We start from the raw sequence: 19,503 nt of genomic DNA, 5'->3' as shown, positions 1-19,503 counted from the left end.
TTATAGCGATAATTCGCGCGAACGCGCATGACTTGTGCGATTTACTACCGTACCATCCCGCGACCGTACGTAGAATCGTCAGTAACCTGGAAATATAATTGAAAGAATGAAGGCATTCCCTCGGTATTTATGGACGCGGAATGTACGACGACGGAAAGTCTCCGTTTACACTTTAGAATTAATGACAGAAGCGGCAGCCGCGCGACACGGCGGGAGAGAAACGGCAGACAATCTGCCCACACAGCTAATACTCTTTTGTCCGTGAGGGGTCTTCGCACGGGCGAAGGTTTCCCCGAGGGGTGGTTTACATTGATCAGGTTTGCGCAGCGATTCGTTGCGACGAGTACACGGCCATTGACAAAATTATTAGGCACCTTCCTAATCGTTGTACCGTACTGAATCTAATACCTGGGAAAAAAAAATTTTTTTAATTGTCTAGTAAAGTGTTCGCTGCTTCTACGCAGTAAACCACTTTGAAACAATAAAAATCTTTCTAGTATTAAACTCGGTACAGTGTACATTGGAAATCTAAGCGTGTTACTTTTATACAAATTTACGTGTAATTTGGTGAAGCACTCTTTTATATGCTTCTTCCCGTTTAGAATCGCAAACATATTTTACACATTTCTTGAAGAGATTATTTTTAAACGGCAAGAAATGTGTGAATGACGTTTATCAAGTTACGTGTCGCGATTTTAAACGGAAGAAAGCGTGCAAAAAGTGCTGCACCACATTACACATATATGTGTATACAAGTAGCACACTTATTGTTAGATTTGCGGTACAATGATCGGTAAATGTCGGTAAAAAATCGGTAAAAATCGGTAAAAATCGGTGAAAATCGGTTACAAAAAAACCGGTAAAATGATCAGAAGGGTGCCTAATAAATTTGTCTACGGCTGTAGAGGTGTGGCTGCTGATCGCGCGCGCCGCGGCGTCTCCCGAGTCTCGTGCACAGAGAGAGAGAAAGAGAAAGAGAGAACCCCGTCCTTCCCGGTATATTTAAGCGCCGCGTCGAGCTTTTTCATTTTTCAAGCGGTGCTCAATGTCACCGCTCGAAATAACCCCACGTTGCACGTACATGGCGAACGTGTAACATGCATGCGTCACGTTTGCGCGAGTGAAGGTGGCCCAGCTCTATGATGTAGTTAACTTTTGTCGAGTCTACGCGACCGCGCGTTGCACGTTTCAAGTGCACCGAGAGAATTTTCTTTCAAAGGTTACCTCGAAAATCACGTGGGACAACATGGCATTTGGAACAACTTTATGAGAGTTTTCTAAAATGTTACTATACATTTTACTGGTAAAATGTGCACTAACTCTGAAAAAAAAATTTTCGTAGTTAATCATGGTTCGCTAAAAATATTTTGCTGCCATTACTATAAATTTCTAAAGCACAGCAAACGGTTTGCTGTCGCGTGCAATGGGCACAGTAGCAAAATATTTCGCTATTACAGCTAAATATTAGCTGTAATAGCGTATATTCCATATTTTACAATTAAAATTTAGTTGCCACATGCAGGTTTTAGCTACGGCAGCTACAGTTTTCTTTCCGTGAAGTATAATTACCAGTAAAATGTACGATAAGATTTAAAAAAATTAAGTTCTTCGAAATGCCACGTTGTTCCACGGTTACATGATTTTTCAGGATAAATTTGAAGAGAAAATTCTCTCTGTACGCGCAGCAGCTGTATCTTAATTATTGCCACATGATGTAATAATATTGTATAATTGTATGTCGCTACTTCGTACGTATTATCTCGCTGGATCACTTTTATAACTTCGTATCATAAACTCCGTACGAGGGAGTTACGTATTTGAAACGTTCGAAACGGTTCGAATCGGAGAGCTAATAAAACTAATCCGCTCGCTGTAATGAGAAGTAAACTCGATGTCTCTCGTGCGCGACGTCTCCCCTCGTTTCGAGAAGGATTAAACGACGTCAAGAGTCAAGATATTTGGACAGAATACCGTACGAGGTCCTGCCTCTCTCGATCGCACGTGACGTCAGACGAGTCTCGAGTCGAGGCCAAGTATTTTCAAGACCAGAGTTCGTTTCCAAGTAGCCTTTAAGACCCACCGTGTCTAGAGGTGTCACGTGACTCTCGAGAGTTTCAAGGGTGCGTTACTCACTCGCGCTCGCAAGGAACTGGTGCACCGACCGACCGGGCGCACGTTCGCCCTTTTTCTCCCGATATGAAAACGACATCGATAACGCTCGGATTACTCGGAAGCACATTCATTACGTAAGGGAGTCGATTTCTCGCTGACATCAGCCTGATAGATCGCCATATCGGAAGGCAGAGGTGGGCAAGTATGAAATAAAACGAAACCAGCGAGCGTCGTTCATCAAGGAAACAATGAGAGGAAAATATTTTATTTCCTCCGCGCTCGCATCCAGCTCCTCTTTTCTTTTCGTCTACTTATCTCAATATGAACAATCACAAATAGTATTTAATAACGCCAGTAGTTAAAAACCAATGATATTCAATTTTAACAACCTACACTGGCCAATGTTTCTATTTTAAAAAAACAATACATGTTACAACGTTTCGGTCCCAGAGTTGGTCCCTTATCAAGTAATTTGAAATCATGTATAACTTTGCACGAACATTGCTTAATCCTGATTTAGCCTAAAAAATCATGTAATTGTGGAACAACGTGACATTTCGAAGAACTTTATAGGAGTTTTTTAAAAACTTATGAAGCAAACTTAGTGAATGTTGCAGCACAAAACAATGCAGATGCCTCTACTATTTGTACGGCAACATTTTAATTTTAGTTATTTTTGCCTTAGCCGGTCTTTCCGTGCGATAAGTTGTCATAGACCCGTGTTCTGAATCCTCTTTCATCGATAAAAGCGCCTCTAGTGGCTTGTAGCCAATCAGAAGGCTCATTAGCCACTTTTAGAGGCGCTTTCATTGATAAAAGAAGATTCAGGATACGGGCCATAGAATTTAATTCCCTCGGGCGGTATCGCGCGAGAGAGGCCTCTCGTATCCGCGGCCAAGGCTTTTGATTCGTCGCTGAACATCCGCGGGCCCTCTGCTCCGTCTCTCGTCCGCGGGCGAGCGTCGCGACAAGTAGAATTAGCGCTCGTGAGAGACGGCGCGTCTGCAGCGCGAATACCGCGAAATGCAGTCGCATAAATTAGCGAGCGCGTGCGTCGAGGCGAAAAAGGGATTGGCCGGGCACTTAAGTGCCAGCAAAGTATCCCGCTCGGCCGCGTATAAATCGCCGCCCTCGCGCCCACCGGGGCGAATTTACATTTTCGCCGGCCGTCGAATAATTTATCCCGGGCGAGATTACTTTGTCGCCGGCGCGTGCGAGCAAAAAGGAGGCGCGCGGGGCGGCGCGACGGGGGCGGAGGGGGGGGGGGACAGGTTGGGGGCAACCTGAGGAAATTATTCGCGAACGATCAAGCCCGTTCTCGGAGACGGCTTAATCGGCGATGCCCCGCACGTACCGTGGGAAGCGGCGATTAAACTGCGCGCAACGGCGAATTTCGCTGGCGCGCCGCGCGCACGCATCGCCGCGCATCGGGGAATTTATGGGGCCCGAATAAAAGGAAAATAAGGCCCGCCCTTGATGGCGGAATTCGCGTTGCAGTGTATCGGTACTTCATATATTACATACGTTGACCTTCGTGTCATCGCCCGCCCGACGGTCCCTATACTTGTCTCCCGAGGGGTGAACCGCCGAGGGCACTGTGGCGTACAGATTTGCGGTATTACTAGGGATTTTTTTGGACATATAGTGAGTGCTATTTGGTCTTGCCGGGGCGTTATAAAGAATCTAAAAAGATAAGAAAGATATGAAACAAGATAAAATAAGATAAAGTAATGCCCACTGAGCATTACAGTCGAATTTTACTGTATCAGTAGGCATTGGTGTACATGATTTTGGTCAGCGGTTTACCCCTCGTTGTCTCGTAGCCCGTTGACCTTTTATCGCGGGAAGTCTCGTGCCATTGTGAAAACGAGAGGAAAGTTCCTCGTCGACACGCGCCAGCATTTTCTACCGAGGTAGGCAAAGTCTCTATCTCTCTCCCTCCCCTCCCCCTCTATCTCTCCTTGTATCTCCCTGTCTCTCCCTGTCTTGCCCTGTCTCTCTCTATCTCTCCCTGTCTCTCCCTGTCGCTGCCGGTCTCTCCCGGTCTCTCCCGATCTCCCCCGGTCTCTCCCTGTCTCTCCCTGTCTCTGCCGGTCTCTCCCTGTCTCTCTCTGTCTCTCTCTCTCTCTCTTTCTCTTTCTTTCTTTCTTTCGCGCGCGCGCGAGAGGAAGAGGTTGACGATTTGAAACGTTGCGCGGGCGATGACGGGATCATTATACGGCTGTCGAGCGTTTCTGACGCGCGGCGCGCGTAAATCCGTCCGGGTATTGCGTCCCCCACGAGATGAAGCTTCGCGACTCCTGATTTATACGGTCGGCGGCCGACGCAGGCCTGGGCTTTGATGTTCGTCGAAGGCAACGGCCGTGGTAAAATAACGCCGCGCTATTTCGCGGAATCGACGGCGTAACCCAGTTGCGTCCGAATTAAATCTACCAGGCGTCGTCGGTTACGTTACGACGCTCATATTTCCGGGTGCGTTCGACGGCGAGGAAGAAGTATTCGCGGGAACATTTTGTACGTATCCGCCGCGGGTGCCGTCGGAGATGCCGAAGAAACTAGAGACCCTCTAATCAGAGTCTAGCCATAAGGAAGCCCATTGTGATTGGGTCCGCCATCTTTCGTCAATTCGCGCCAGTTTCATAAAGCGGTAGTTATTCAGTTTAGCTCCCTCGCCTCCAAAATCAACCGAAATTAGGCCTCATTCAACACGTTTTCGCTCAAGACGAAAGAATCTGGGAGAAAAGAGTGTTGCTCTGCCCCGCAGAGCGAGATATCCATTGTTAAAGTTAACTACTGTTAGGGTACCAACGAAATACAAAGTTTTTTCTGCTTTATTAATTGCAGAGTGAGATAGTACGATAGTGTATATCTTTCTCTCCCGTAGAAATTTGATGAAAAATGACGGATACTAACCTTACCGGCGATATGGCCAAACTTTGATTAGAGGGTCTCTAGAAGAAACGAGGAGCAGATGCTCGCGCAAGCGATCACTGAAATAGATGGCGGGCGATATTCGCGCGTTTGATTTGAGGGAGGAAGAGAGAGAGAGAGGGAGAGTCCCGCGTTCCGTCGCGAGGGTCCCCTTGGGTTGCATAATTCTCGCTCGCGCGCTTTGAAGCGCCCGCGAGATTAATCGGATCACGTCTGACGCGCAACTTCGCGTCGCGGCGCGTCGCGAGACTGATGTCGAGATACTCGGTAAGCTAAACTCGAGCCCGCTCCTGAAATGTAGGAACGAACTTCATCACGGCGAGCAATCCCGCGGCAATAAAACCGCCTCGAATGAGCATTAATTCCGAATGTTATTCAGCTTGATCATTATTCCGGCGCAATTATGAGGATTTAAGCGCGGCGCGTCTGAACAAACCGTGGAAATTAATGCTCCTTTCTCAGTTTTGTCATCCTGCTGAGTGAAGACAGTCGCAATGGTCGTCTGTTTGTTTAGGGAAACTTTCCCTCCAACAGTCAATCGGTGAATTATCACTGAAAACAGTGAACAGTAATTGTTATAAGTAAACCACTTCTTTATAATTCTATTTATCTTTTATAATTCTAGTGTGCATAGGTAATTCTAATATTATGTACGTGTTGCAATTTATTCATATATGTTACATAAAAAGGTTATACAAAATACATATATATACATACATATAAATAATTCAGTTGATACATCGATACGGAGAAAGTTACAATTGGCGATACTATTAGTCAATTACTTATTAAATAAATAAACTTATTTAAAAAAACTCAATAAAATAATCAGTGAAATATATTCGCAAGAACATTGATGTTAAATCCGCCGCCTACGACGTCTGAGCCAAAGTGTCTCATGACTGAGGCAAAGTGTCCTCATGACTATATACTGAAAAAAATATTTGTAAAATTACATGATTATGCTGGGTTTTTTCTGACCCAGCATAATCATGCAATATTACTACCCACATGGAAAATTGCAGACCTTTTTCTGTAATTTTTCATGAAAATTCAAGTGATTTTTACACAAAAATAGTAATTTCACCTATATTTCACCTATATTTTACCATTAATATGTATTTTCACTTTAAGAAATCTGGAAAAAAATTACAGTTATAATTAGGTAATTTTCCGGATTTGAACAAGTAATTTCCATGTAAAAGTACATTAATTTTTTTCAGTGTACTCTTAACGTGTTTTCAACCAATCGCAGAGCTGTAATTGCGTCTTAAGACAATACTTAAGATGACTTTGAAATAAGAATCGACTATGAATACCGGCCTAAGAATCAATCAGTGAATTATCACCGATTTAAAGTTACAATGCCATAATATTACCGACGCGCCATCCATTTCAGACGGTCCTCTCAAAGATTGCCTTTACCATGCTGGTGTTGCCCCGCTTCCGCTCACGAGGCTTCAGCGCAGTTCGTATTAAACCATAGCAATTCAGCAGTCTGGGTAATACACAGAACTCTGCGGCGAACACACGAGCGTCCAGAATCGTGAAACCTCACGAAATCATCGAAAGTGCATGACGAATCTCGCTATCACGCAGGTGAAGTACCAATGCTCGCTCCGTATTGCGACCAGGCCGGTGCCTTAGGCTGGATTCACACCTTGGCAGAAAAGCAGAAAGCGGAACAGCGGAAATCCAACCAGAACCAATCAGAACTCTCGCTGGTAGTCGATAGTTTCTACATTCTGGCAGCAGAGCGCGCTGTTTACTACCAGCGCGAGTTCTGACTGACTCTTTTCTGCTTTTCTGCCAAGGTGTGAATCCAGCCTAACGCGTTGCAGGCCGCAGCAACTCGCAGCCGCGATAACCCCGTACTTCAGTCATCGGGAACGGCCGGCCGGCTACACGGCCGCTAAATCACGGTCGAATTTATTTACGTCGAGAAATAACGGACGCGCCGTATCGGTTGCAAGAGGAGAGGCCCCTTCACGGTCGACTAGCCCGCGATTCGTTCTCGTAATCGCTCCGCTCATTGAGGGGGTCTCTCCCCCTTGACGCCCACCCGCCCCCTCACCGCGGGTGCTTTTCAGTCCAGCAGCGATTCTTTATGCCTCTCGTAATCAGATAGACGTAACGACATCGTTTGTCATTACGAACCAGTTGTAACGACTGCCGAGCGATTGGTACATCGTCCCTCGCTGCACATCCATATCTCGCCGCGCTACGCGCGCATCGGCTGTGATGGACGTTCCTATCGCCGGCGACGGATTATTAACTGCCCTTGCCTTATTAAATTAACCCTTGCTTTATTTATTCGACGGCGAGAGACCGCGTCTCAGGATACCAATTAATAGGCGATAATAGCGGTGCATATTGTTAGAACCTCGCGCCTATCCCGCCCCGGTAAATTCCTCTGCGTCAATTACGTAACAGCTGGCCGACTAGAATTAACGTGACGCGTCCAGTAACCAGGGGAACAACTCGAAGGTTGTTTTGTCATCGTAGGAAATCTGGTCGAGTCACCGAAGGATCGTGGCTCTGCTATTGAGCGGCTTCGTCTCGTGCTCGTCACCGGCAGAAGACGGCGCGCGCTCACCGACAAATTCGATCCGCGCATTCCAGTGTTGCGTAACAAAATAACACCGATGTCATAACGCGCCGGGCCGCTTATCGAGATATCGTATCGGCGAGCAGCCGTATGACTAATTGGCCGCGCACGATGCACGCTGCGCGGCCACACGGCAGCCGTCCTGCCTTTTATTGTCCTTGTCCAACGTTGAATGTACGCGAGCGATAAAGAATCGGCGGTGCGCTCGCGATTAGACGTGCGACGAGGGCGAGACGCGTCCGGACGAGGCAGGTAGCGATTTATCGAGACCGGCGACTGAGGTGTGATCGATCGCCCCGTGGCGTTCACGCGAGTCACGTAGAAGCTCGGCCGAGACGACCGGACGGCGCGAAACCGAGATACGAGCTCGCTTGCACCTTCGCTGAAAACCGTTTTGCGGAAAAAAATTCATTACCCAGTTGAGATCCGAGATATGACGCGGTACACGATATGTCGCTTATCTTGTTGTCGCCTTAACGTGAAGTTCACCTCGTTATCAAAGTTTGAGAATTTTTTTTATATTTATTGAATCTTGGCAGATATGCGTATAAACCCGAGTCTGCCTTATCGTAGTCTCGATGAAACAGCACTTTCCGTCCTTTTATTATTTTTTACGTCGAACGCAACATTATGATTAAATTTGTTTGCATTACATTTTTATTGATTAGGTATTAAAAATTTGTCCCATCAATATCGCTATCTCCTTTATTTCTTCCGGTAAAATCTCGAGTGTTTGGATATAACATTTTAATATAATTTCTTTACGTCGAACGTAATACAATGATTCTGCGCGCCTCGCAAAAGGATGACATAATTGACGGGAGAAACTTTCCAACAATTCCAATTACCCGTTCGATCGGTTAATTTTTCAAAGTCGTTGAATTTCTCAGGTCATTCCTTACCAGTCGAACTTTAAGGGGGATACGTCTTCTGGCCGGACGAAAGGAGCAACTAATTTTCAAACTTTCGACATTGGTTTCCAACAATAAGTTACGCGGCAAAACGTTCCGGAACACATCGTACGCGTGCGCGCCGGTGCAATTTATTTCTATCTCGGAACACAGGAGCCGGGTGAATCATGCACATTGTTCAGAATTGCAAATCGTCACCGTCCACATTCCGGCGAGTAAGAGACGCTTGCGGGAAGGCGCTACATTATTTTTATCTAACGCACTCGGCGACGCCACTCCTCGTTATAAATACTTTTTCATCGAGAACTTCTCCGCCGCCGTTCGCCGAACATTTCCGAAAATACCGGCGTCACGGGACGCGACCTCCGCGGTAACTGTAACAGGAAGGGAATGAAAGCGGAAGAGGAGAAACTAGGCGTGAAAAGGTCATTTAGACGAAGCTGTTGTTACGGGCGTAACTAGGCGCCCTAGTTCCTTCGATCTGCCCGCGATTTTGCGCTAAAGACACACACGCGGAAACTGGGTGAAGGTTTCACCGTGTCGGATCCTCCCGCGCTGTATTTCCGCTTGCGCGATTATTATTACAGCGTCCGACTGCGCTTTATCGTCAGCACGAGCCCCTCGTCGCCTATTGAACAGCTGAGTCGGACAATCTGCGATGGTCGCGACCCAACGAAACGTACAAATTGTGATCAATTCAAGTATCCTTGGACTTATCAGTGCGAAGTTCAAATTTAGAGAAAATTTGTTGGATTTCAAACAAACTTTCTTCTGGGTGTATTTAAATATTTCACATATATACGTACACGGAAAAAAACATTTAGCTGCTGTAGCTAAAACTTGGTAAAATAGGGACAGCTAATATTTTTAGTTGTGATAGCTTAATATTTTGGCACATGTGCCTATTATATTAGGTGCGACAGCAAACGGTTTGCTGTCGTAGCAAAATATTGAGCTATCACAACTAAAAATATTAGCTGTCCCTATTTTACCAAGTTTTAGCTACAGCAGCTAAATGTTTTTTTTCCGTGTACATAGTCACATAAGGATACAGTCCGTTCCTGCCATTGATATTACAGCAAAGCCTCCTCAAAATATAACATCGGGAATACGTTGTACCGACTACCGTTTTTATTTGTAGATGTAATTAAAAAATTACTCCTTGTTAAGACATTTTAACAATTAATAAAATTCATAAGGCTCCAATGAGAACACAAATACGAAGTAATAAACGTGTACGAGCCAAGACAGGATGTTAGCGTGTAAATAATTTTAATTTCAAGTTAATATTTTACCAATTTTGGGCTCAACTACATACTTCGCGTGTGGATCTTTAGTGAAAGTCGGGACTGAAATCCGCGCGAGGCACGAAAAAAATGATTCCATTCGCGCACGAAGCGATCCGGCTACCTGTCGCTCCAGTTTCAATATTCCCACGGTTGGCTGGAAGCGCGCAAACACCCGTCACTCTTACGAAGCGGTATATTTCCAGTGCCGATGTCACGTTCCCCAAGGTCTTGTGAAAACCATTTGCGCGACCTTCCAAGCGGGCTTGCACCCCGAGGAGAACCCGAGGTGCCGCGCCGAGCCGGGCCGAAGATCAGCCGTGCATAGCAATCAGCCTTCGCGATGTTTCGCAGATATATAAACGCTCCTCTCTTGGCGCTAGCTCGAGGAGAGTTAATATTTCATGCTATCCTTAATTGGTAAGGTGAACACGGGACACGGCGAAAAAATTCCACGGCTAAGTGAATTACTATAAAACGAGACGCGCCGGGCAAACTATTTATGGCTCGCGTCCTTCGAAATATCCCACCCTGGCATCTACGATCATTAATTCGCAACAATTTGAGAGGTATCATCATTATTCACATACGGCATTAAATGCTCATTAATTTCCATTGTGGCGCGAGTCCGATTTGGAATTACGAGCGGAGAGTCGCCCGGGAGATCGTCCGATATCTCGGAAACGCCGCGGCCGGAGCCGGAATTTCCCCGGGCAGTCGTTTCCTCGATTCGATACGCAATTACAAGCGCCCGGGGCGGGGACAAAACGACGAATGATTCCTCGAAACGCTCTATTCCGTTCGGACGATTAATTATGTCGCGATCATCTCAAGAGACCACTGTATCCGCAGCTGTGTGGCGGATTCTGGGTAAGAGACGGATAGTCTGTCTCGCCCAGAGCCCGGGACGATTATGTTCCCTCCGTGATGAGACGGCGAGAGGGGGGGGGGGAGGAAGGGGGCGGCGAGGTGAGGACAAAGAGGCGACGCGAGAAGCGCCCCGACGTCTGGCGTCGTGCCAAGCCGGCTCGGGAAGAAGGCAGAAAGAGCAGCACGTGCTTCCGACACCCCGCGGTTTCGTGAATCGTGACCGCTGCCGCTCGACGCCCGTGCAATTTTAGTCTGCATTCGATCGAAATTATTTTTGCTCGCCGCGGAAAAGAGAAAGAGAGAGGGAGATCATTTTTTCTCTCTCTCTCTCCCTCGCGCTATAAATTCGGCCGGCGAACAGACGACCACCTGACACACCCGCGGCAGTTGGCGCGATGCCGCGTCGCGACGCCGGTGGCACGGCCGAGGCGTATTGGATTGAACGGTAACGATCGATTTACGCCTTTGCCCCGTTGACGCAACGCGTGATTCACGCGGGTACACGAGTCGATTTTTCGAGACGCCTCCCGTTAACGATCTCCTGTCGGCCGTCGTCGTTCGCGCGCAGCGCGAAAAGCAGATTGTTTTGTAAACTCGCCGCTGCGGGTGAATTTCTACCCGCATAAATGTAGAATCGCTCTACTTACGGGAAACACGGAAGAGGTTGCAAAACTCGAAACCCCTTCGCACGCGAGAGCCGAGTGAAACTCGAGAATAATAATGAGCGTAATGAAGCTGAATGTAAGCGAGACAATGGTAATGGATCTTCTAGTTTTCGACAAAAATACTTTTTGTACCAATGCCTCAACGATAATTGGCACGAAACGGTAAAAGTGTTGAGTACTGGTACACAATATGTTTCTGAGATAATCTTCCTCAAAATAATCTCATAATCTACGAATAACATTGTAATTTATATTTCAATGCAAAGGAATTATTTAAAACGGAGAATATGCATTTCGTCTGGGAAAACTCGATAAAATTGAGAAATGTTTCGTAGTTTTCTTTCAGCTCTCTCTTCCGAGAACACAGGCGGCAGCTTTGTGTGCAAGCTGACTTTTGTAGAATAATAAATAAACAACGTGTCTCTCTCTCTTCATAGCAAAAGTATAAAATCGTTTTATCTTGAAACTTTTACAGCTGATTTATGTCGTTTCAAATAACGTGAAACAAAATCGCACACATGGTAAATTTTTTAAAATGCAAACTGGAACTCTGCAAACAGCTTTTTTTGCGTAATATAGCGAATGCGATTGCTTGCACTACTGCGCATTGAGTGCACACTAAGGCTTGCTTATAGTCAATTCTTATATTCAAGGATCGTCTTAAATATATCTTAAAATATTTCTTAGCCAGTAAAATAATCTGTATAGCATCCATACGGACCAGTTTTTAGCTAAATATTCTTTGAACGTGTATTTAAGACCAAAGTTAAATATATAAAAATTGACCATAAACAGGCCTTAGTGTGCACTCAGTGCGCTAGAGCAAGCAATCGAATTTGCTATTAGTTACACGCCGGAGAGAAGGTTGCACTATAATCACTATTAGCGCGACGATTACTTTTCACAAACAAATACAATAATTTTTTGCTTCTAAATATACGGAGTGTTGTGTAATATTCGTCTCACCTCTTATTTGCGGATAGAACGGATTAGGCTGAGTCGAAAAGTCCTTTACCACTTTGCAATTTTCGCAATAGTTAACGAGTTATTAATGATTAAGAATCGCTGTCTTAGCCCGGCCTACCGCCCAATTCAAGCTCGTGGCGAGATGCGGCCGCCCCGCGATCGGCGTTGCTAGACGCGCGGGGAATGACACGCGGCTAGGGCGACGTATAATGAACGACTCCCCGCTCCTAGCAATACCGATTGCGGGACGGCCTCGTCTTGCAGCGTGCGCGAATTGGGCGGTAAGCCGGGCTAAGACAGCGATTTTCAATAATTAATAACTCATTAACTGTTGCGAAAATTGCAAAATAGTAGAGGACTTTTCGACTCGGTCTGGTCCGCTCTATCCGTAAATAAGAGGTGAGACGGGTATTACATAACACCCTGTACATATAATTCTATGTATACTAAAAGTTTAAAAAGTATAATGTATAAAATTAACGCGTGTAATACATTCGAATAATATTCAAAGTCAATTTGTATGCACTTATAATATATGCTTGCTGTAATAAAATACATTAGCACTGGTCAAGCTAATTACAACACAGATATAGCGACGAGACCAATGTGTTACCATAACGTCCTTTTTTCTTAAGACCCGGTTTTTCATTTGCTGGTTAAATGTTAACAGGAAAATGAAAAACTGGGCCTAAAAGATATGGAAGAAATGAACCCTAGCTTTCGCTGTCCTATTTTAGTTATACCAAACGCATATCTGGATCTTCTTCCTATTAATCTTCATACTCTTTTTATTCCATTGTTTATTCCATTTTACTTTCACTTTCCTTCAGACACAATTATTACCTGCAAAAACGCGTAATATAAAAATGCATAAATGTATAAATTTGCTAAATTCAGATAACCGTGTGGACCAGTCATCGACGAAAGAATTAACAGCACTGCCAGAGTTGCCAAAAAAAAAGTCACGTTGAAACCTTCGCACGCGAACTGCTCGGGTGTTGCGCGCGCGATCGAGCTCTGGGGCTGCGAGCCAGGCCAGTCGGAACACGTGGACGCCGGCGGTTGAACGGTGACGAAAAGTCGAGGCATTAACGCGACGTTAAACCTGGCGTGAAATTTTCCGTCCGGATTTTACGTGACGTTGGACAAGCCGCGCGGCGGCTTGTGCAGCGATCGCGCGGTGCATGTCGAGCAAATCTGTTTAATCACGACCGTCGTGAAGCAGAATGGCCCCTATCTCTCCCCGCGATTCGTACAATGGAAATGGGAGTGTCGGCGGCACGGCGCTCTTTACGCGATCGACGTTAATCCACTCGCGCATGATTAACACCGCATGTTTCATTACGCAACGTATCTTTAGGGTTGTCCGCGCGATTTCTTCACGGTGACGTGAAATGTCGTAAATAAGCGAATCGCGAGGAAGAAAAATACAAAATGTCAAATTAATTTATTAGCGTTCCGCTTCTTTCGGGTCGGCGATGAAGAAGAAAATTCCACGTCGTTCCCAATTTTCCGGAAGGACGACGGTTTCACGATGGAACATCTCCCTGGAGATGATTAACGCGGAAAATGAGAATTTACACTTTGCGCGTCGTCGTCACGTTGTCTCGAGGTATGAATATAAAAGGTGTCCCCGTGAGACGTGTCGTTTTGATGCGATGTGACATGCGAGGACTGGACCCCGTGATCCGTCGACATTCAATGGGAAATTTTATTTTCCGCCTCTTGCACATGCGAGACGCGTCGCTACTCCGATTCCTGGCCGCGCGGCGAGAAAAACACGCGCGTATCTCGCTCGCCTGGCGTACCAGTGGCGTGACCGGAGGCACATAAATTTACAGTTATAATGGAGCTAACATATTAAACTTGCAAATTACAGTTATATGTAACGCCGAGTTATTAAGCGAATTGAAAAATTCCGACCAGTTGCATTTAAATAATAAATCACAATTACGTTAAACCTTGTCTTCCGCTTGGTCACGTTGCTACTTTCATTCACAATTGTGTAAATATGTCGGAAATATACATTGAATAGAATTTTCAGCTTGCGCTAGACGTGTCAATCAAATTTAATTATCGACGTCCCTCAAAATGTGCCGCGCGCAGAAATGAACTGTCATAGAAGTACAATCTTCTGGATACGAGGACAGCTGATGCCAAGTCTCGCCGATGCGGTTTTCGTTGACGTATTCCTTCGCGATGCACACGGTGTTCGTAACAGACGCAAACAGAGTCCCGCGAATCCAGCCGAGAGAGCGTATCGCGCGCGCGCGCGGAGGCATTAAGCCACGTGTACATAGGGAAAGGACTAATGCCTCGTGTTCAGCAGTCATTAACGTCCTTGGCACGGCGAGTAATTCCAGGTCTTTCTTCAATTTCAAGAGCTAATGCGGGAATAATATTCACCCGGACGCCGTCGGACGAGTGATTAATGGCTCGCGTAATTTTTCATTTCGCCTAGCCGCACTGATTTACATCCACGCGGATCTTACCTCCCGGCTAAGCGTCACAATGTGAGACGAGATTTATGTCACCAGGATATGGAATCATTAAATCCTCGAGATATATTTTTTTTTCAGCGCTAGATAGAACGCGACGTCCGACGGATGAAATTCTGTCAGCTCCTTTTTGGCCGGTCGCCGCATATTTTTACCAAGTTCCCGCGACACAATTAATCACGGCTCCGAGATGAAAGTGGAGCTTTTTTAGGGAGCACGAAAAGACGAGGGGGGGCAGGTGGTTGGGTTTCGAACTTTCGAAAATTTTTTAAGTAGTCTTGACTAATGTCAATGACTGGGTGGTCCATGGGTCTCCAGGAGCGAAACGCTCCCTCTGTAAATACACAACGGTATCCTATTTTGTTATTTTGTCCAGCAAAGTGTCACTCGAGTCCGCCGGACTGGGAAGAAGGTTAAGAAAATCGATCCGAGGGACGGTCAAAAATTGAGCCCGACTGCCAAGGCATTGAGGTCTCCCGCGAGACCCCCCTTGGGCTGCAAACGTAAAACAATAGCCCGCTAATGGCACGGCAAGAAGAAGGCATCGGCGGCGCAAATGCGGCGGCAACAATGCACCGGTACCGCAATAACGAACGCATTGTTGGTAGGCGCCGCGACAAAGGGTCCGCATTATGAGACGTATTAACATGTCCGGGCGCACATACGCATCAAGCTCTCTGCCCCCTTAATAATTTACTCTCTCGGCTCTCGCGCGCGACGAGCGACGACCTGATCCGCCGCGTCTGCCCACGTGTCTCTCGTTACTGCTCCTCCTTCCGCCGTGTCCTGGCGCTACGTGGCCACCGATGCGCTGGAGAGCTCGCGCATTGTATTGCCGTATGAATAACTGCTTTGCAACACTTGAGTTGGCAGTCGGGCCCAGTTGCAAAATAGTTACCCACAGGCCTCGGCCTGCGGTAGGACTCATTAATTTTATTTGCAGTAAGACTATTTGTCACGTCGCGTTATTCACGAGGGGTTTTTCAGAATCAGCACGCCGTTGCGTATACACATTTAGTATGTTTCACTATTTTTTCCAAGTTCGAACGAAGCGAAGTTCAAACTGTCACCCGTATCTCTATCAATCTTGCCGTTCGGGCCTTTAATTCCCCTGCTCCAACTATTTCTCTCCGAAGCGAGTCCTGAAAAATGACTCCGATCTTTCCAGTCCCATCCGTTTTCGAGAACAAGCAGTACATGCGACGCGTGCGATCGCCTTGAGACGAAGAGCCCACGTGAGATCAAACACATGGCTCTAAATAGCACTTGGGAAATATGCTGTGAAAATTATGTCGATGACAATCTTACGGAATTAAGACAACGCTCGTCAGAATTTATGTGCGACAACTTCACTGTAGCCGCGTCGTAGCTTCGAATGAGTTAGAATTTGTGGAAAGTTTAGGTAGGCAGTTTATCTCCCTTAAGGAAATAGAGACTTCGAGGATAACAAAAGGTTATCCTTTTCCTCCCACACCCAACGCGCGCTCCACTTAAATTCCCATTATCTACTTTCAGGACATCTGAATCCTCGGATGTCCCCAGTGATTTAGATTTCATCTGAAATTACTTCCCTTCAGTTCGCGTTAGCTGTTATTATAGTTCTCCTCGTTCAATCTCGACGCGATTTAAAGGGATTCTGACTTGGGTCGATAGATCTTCAGTTGCAAACCAGAATTGCTAATTATCTTCGCGATCGAGACACTTACCTTCGTACATTTGCGCGTATTGCGGGAATCCGGCGGCTCTCAGCCATTTGCAAGCTTCTTGCGCCTCGATTTCTGAAAAATTATTAGTCACCGTTAGTTCGAATTGTTCAATACATTATTATACAAATCGATTTTTTATTTTATACAAATTATCACATAACCAATTAGACAAGAACAAAATTATACAAAAAAAGGAAACAGTTTGCTTAAAATGACCGATTCTATCACCTCCCAGAATATTGACCTTTCCTCCTGGGACACCCTGTATATGAAGATAAACCGGTTAAAAATACACAGCAACATTTCCATCGGATCAACCAATTAAATAGTGTTTCCGACGGTTAATTTCTCCGAGTAACTTGTCCGATTAAATTATGCGTCTATTCTGCGAAATTTATCCGATGAAAGTTGATCGAATAATCGATCATACTTTTCACCGGATATATCCGTTTGTTATTATGTAATTGGATTGTCCGATTATATTTCATCTGACATTTTTCTCGGCGTATTAAGTTGCAAAAGTTCGCCAATATATAAAATCAAGAATATATGTATGCAAATTAATATAATATTCATGAAAAAGGTCGCACGGACGGAAGGCGAGAAATACGCGACGTTGATTGCGGGGAAAATGGTCGGAACGACTGGAAGGTATCTTGGAAAGCCAGCCGCGCCCCGCTAAGACCAGGACGACGGGAATTCATAATCGAGATCCGGGCGATCGCGTATCCGCGGGGCGATAAAACATGGGTAGCCATCAGTATCGATATCGCCACGGCGGATTTATCGATTTCCTTAGCAGCGGGTAGCCTTCGCGAACGAGCGGCCAATGTCTTTATTTTCCGCCTGGAGTATTTCACCCGCGTTACGCCAGCAGTGGAATCTTTTAGCTCGCCCGTCGATTAATCTACGAGCGCTATTAGTTGCGCGCACCGTATCGTGTTTCGTGTATCGCGTACGCCGCGCGTTCCGGCGTAGTTTTTCTTTAATTAATTAAATGTGAATACGTAAACGCGTATAATTCGATTATCTAAACGTGTAAAATTTTAGATTTTTAGACTTTGTGCTTGGCCGATTAGAATTTACCGAAAATAAACAATTTGAAACCTTAATATTTGCATATAATCGTTGGCGCGCGCGCGCGCGCGACTGCATTTTGTAGTAAAATGCAACGCGACGACGACATCATTGTGGCGCAGATTCAACGGGGGGGGAAAAAAAGATAAAACTAAGTTACGGGAAGTCACGCGAGGTCGACGACACGAATTTACGTAAGTAGCCATACGTTCATGTATGTATTCATGTACGTGTTCACGTATGCCACTTTATAGACATGCAAATGAACCGTCTCGCTCCTAAGTGCCCACCAATTGCGTTCAGATCTCAAGTCGCATGAAAAGGATGCTTAGGATACTTCTCTTTCTTTCGATCGCGCTCCAACGACGTTAATTCGGTCGATCGCGAAATTTACTCGGCCACATCTATTTTACGTCGAAATTATTAATAAGAGAAAAGAGCGAATATTTATTATAAACAAGGGACGTTCACGCTTTGCAGGATATGTGTACATTTCGATGCGCTAAAAGGGCAATTGTGACGAGAATAAGTGGGTGTTTGAATAAGCGCGGCGCTCGCGTGGGGAAAAAATAATAAACAAGAAATATGGCAGAAATGTAATCCAAAGAGCGAGTAAAAATTGGCGAGAGAGGAGGATACGCGCGAACACGGAGAACAAGACGATGAGGAAGCGGACGAGGAAGAGAAGTTTGCCTTCGCTGCGGCGGAGATCGTTACGGCAACTAACGCAGTCGCTCTGCGGACGCGTGGGCGAATTATAATGAGATAAAGTATCTGTATAAACGTTAAAAATATCCCTTTTGCGCGCGCGCACACACGTTGAACGCGAATAATAATGTGGAGAATCGACGTCGTCCGCGGGGACAAGGAGGGATGCATTAATGTATCGTGTTTACAAAAATTGGCAGTCAGATGGTAGAAAAATGTAATGGTGTCGCGATATCGACGTCTTGCATGCGCACTTATCAGCACGTTTTCAATAATGTAAATTTTTCGGAGACGAGAGACACGGTAGAATTTCTTGCGTCAATTTTCACGTTTCCATTATCGCGAACGATCGCGTTCGCTTCACTTCCGCGTGCAACATATTATCGAAATATGAGCTCGTCAAAGTTATATCGGTTTCAACAAGTTCCAGGGTTGATTGAAATAGCGGTAGAGTCGGGAATTCTGTACTGGGAACCGTGGTTTCCCGTCGGCGAGCCAATTAACTAGGCTAATTAGAGGGCTTCCAAATACAAGTGGGCCTCGATGTAGAAATCGGTTGACCGCGCAACGGCAACAATCGGTGCTGGAAGATACTACGCTCCCTCGCGCTGGAGAGACGTGCAGACGAAATGCTTTTATCTTATATGCGGAGTGACACACCTACGTGCCGCTTTTGTGCAGAATATAACTGAAAGTTATAAGCAGCGACCTACCGCAAAGTCGTATTATTCCGTAGCAAATTTCTGTCGTGTGGCCTTGCGAACGTACACAAGCGGGATGAGTGGGAAAGTCGCGTGCTGATAATTATTAATACCGCAAAGATTAAAGGCGCGAAAATACGCGGCTTGAAATTTATCGCTGGTCATGTGCGGAGCGCACTTTAAACATTTACTTCGTACTTTCCTTCCCCGTTTTATTCGATGAGTCAAATGCAGACTATCTTTACTCGTAACAGGAATAAAGACTTATTGTTGCCGGTGAATAATTTAGTCAATGTAGAAAATTAACAATCGACGCAGCTGGCAATTTTAATTGAAGAAATTTGTCGCAAAGAATATTAGCTCGGCCAGGATTTGAACCGGGACCTCCCTACAAGGGAATTCAAACCGATCAATCCTGGCGAGAGTCTGCAACGTACGAGAAAAATCGAGACGCGACTAAAGAT

At 45.7% G+C, this 19,503-nt stretch overlaps 1 protein-coding gene across 2 annotated transcripts in view; it reads right to left on the bottom strand.

The window, feature by feature from the left end:
- Nucleotides 1-19,503, bottom strand: part of LOC105563641 (stAR-related lipid transfer protein 13) — a 280,578-nt gene that overhangs the window by 50,234 nt on the left and 210,841 nt on the right. For both annotated transcript variants that reach the window (XM_012015394.1, XM_012015395.1), the window contains exon 9: nt 16,554-16,625. In XM_012015394.1, the coding sequence (XP_011870784.1) occupies nt 16,554-16,625 (72 nt within the window). The remainder of the gene's footprint in view (nt 1-16,553; nt 16,626-19,503) is intronic.

The sequence above is a fragment of the Vollenhovia emeryi genome, unplaced genomic scaffold (assembly GCF_000949405.1).
Source record: "Vollenhovia emeryi isolate VEMERY1.0 unplaced genomic scaffold, V.emery_V1.0 DF939173.1, whole genome shotgun sequence".
In the NCBI taxonomy this organism is placed as follows: domain Eukaryota; kingdom Metazoa; phylum Arthropoda; class Insecta; order Hymenoptera; family Formicidae; genus Vollenhovia; species Vollenhovia emeryi.
This window is presented reverse-complemented; position numbering and strand designations above follow the sequence as displayed.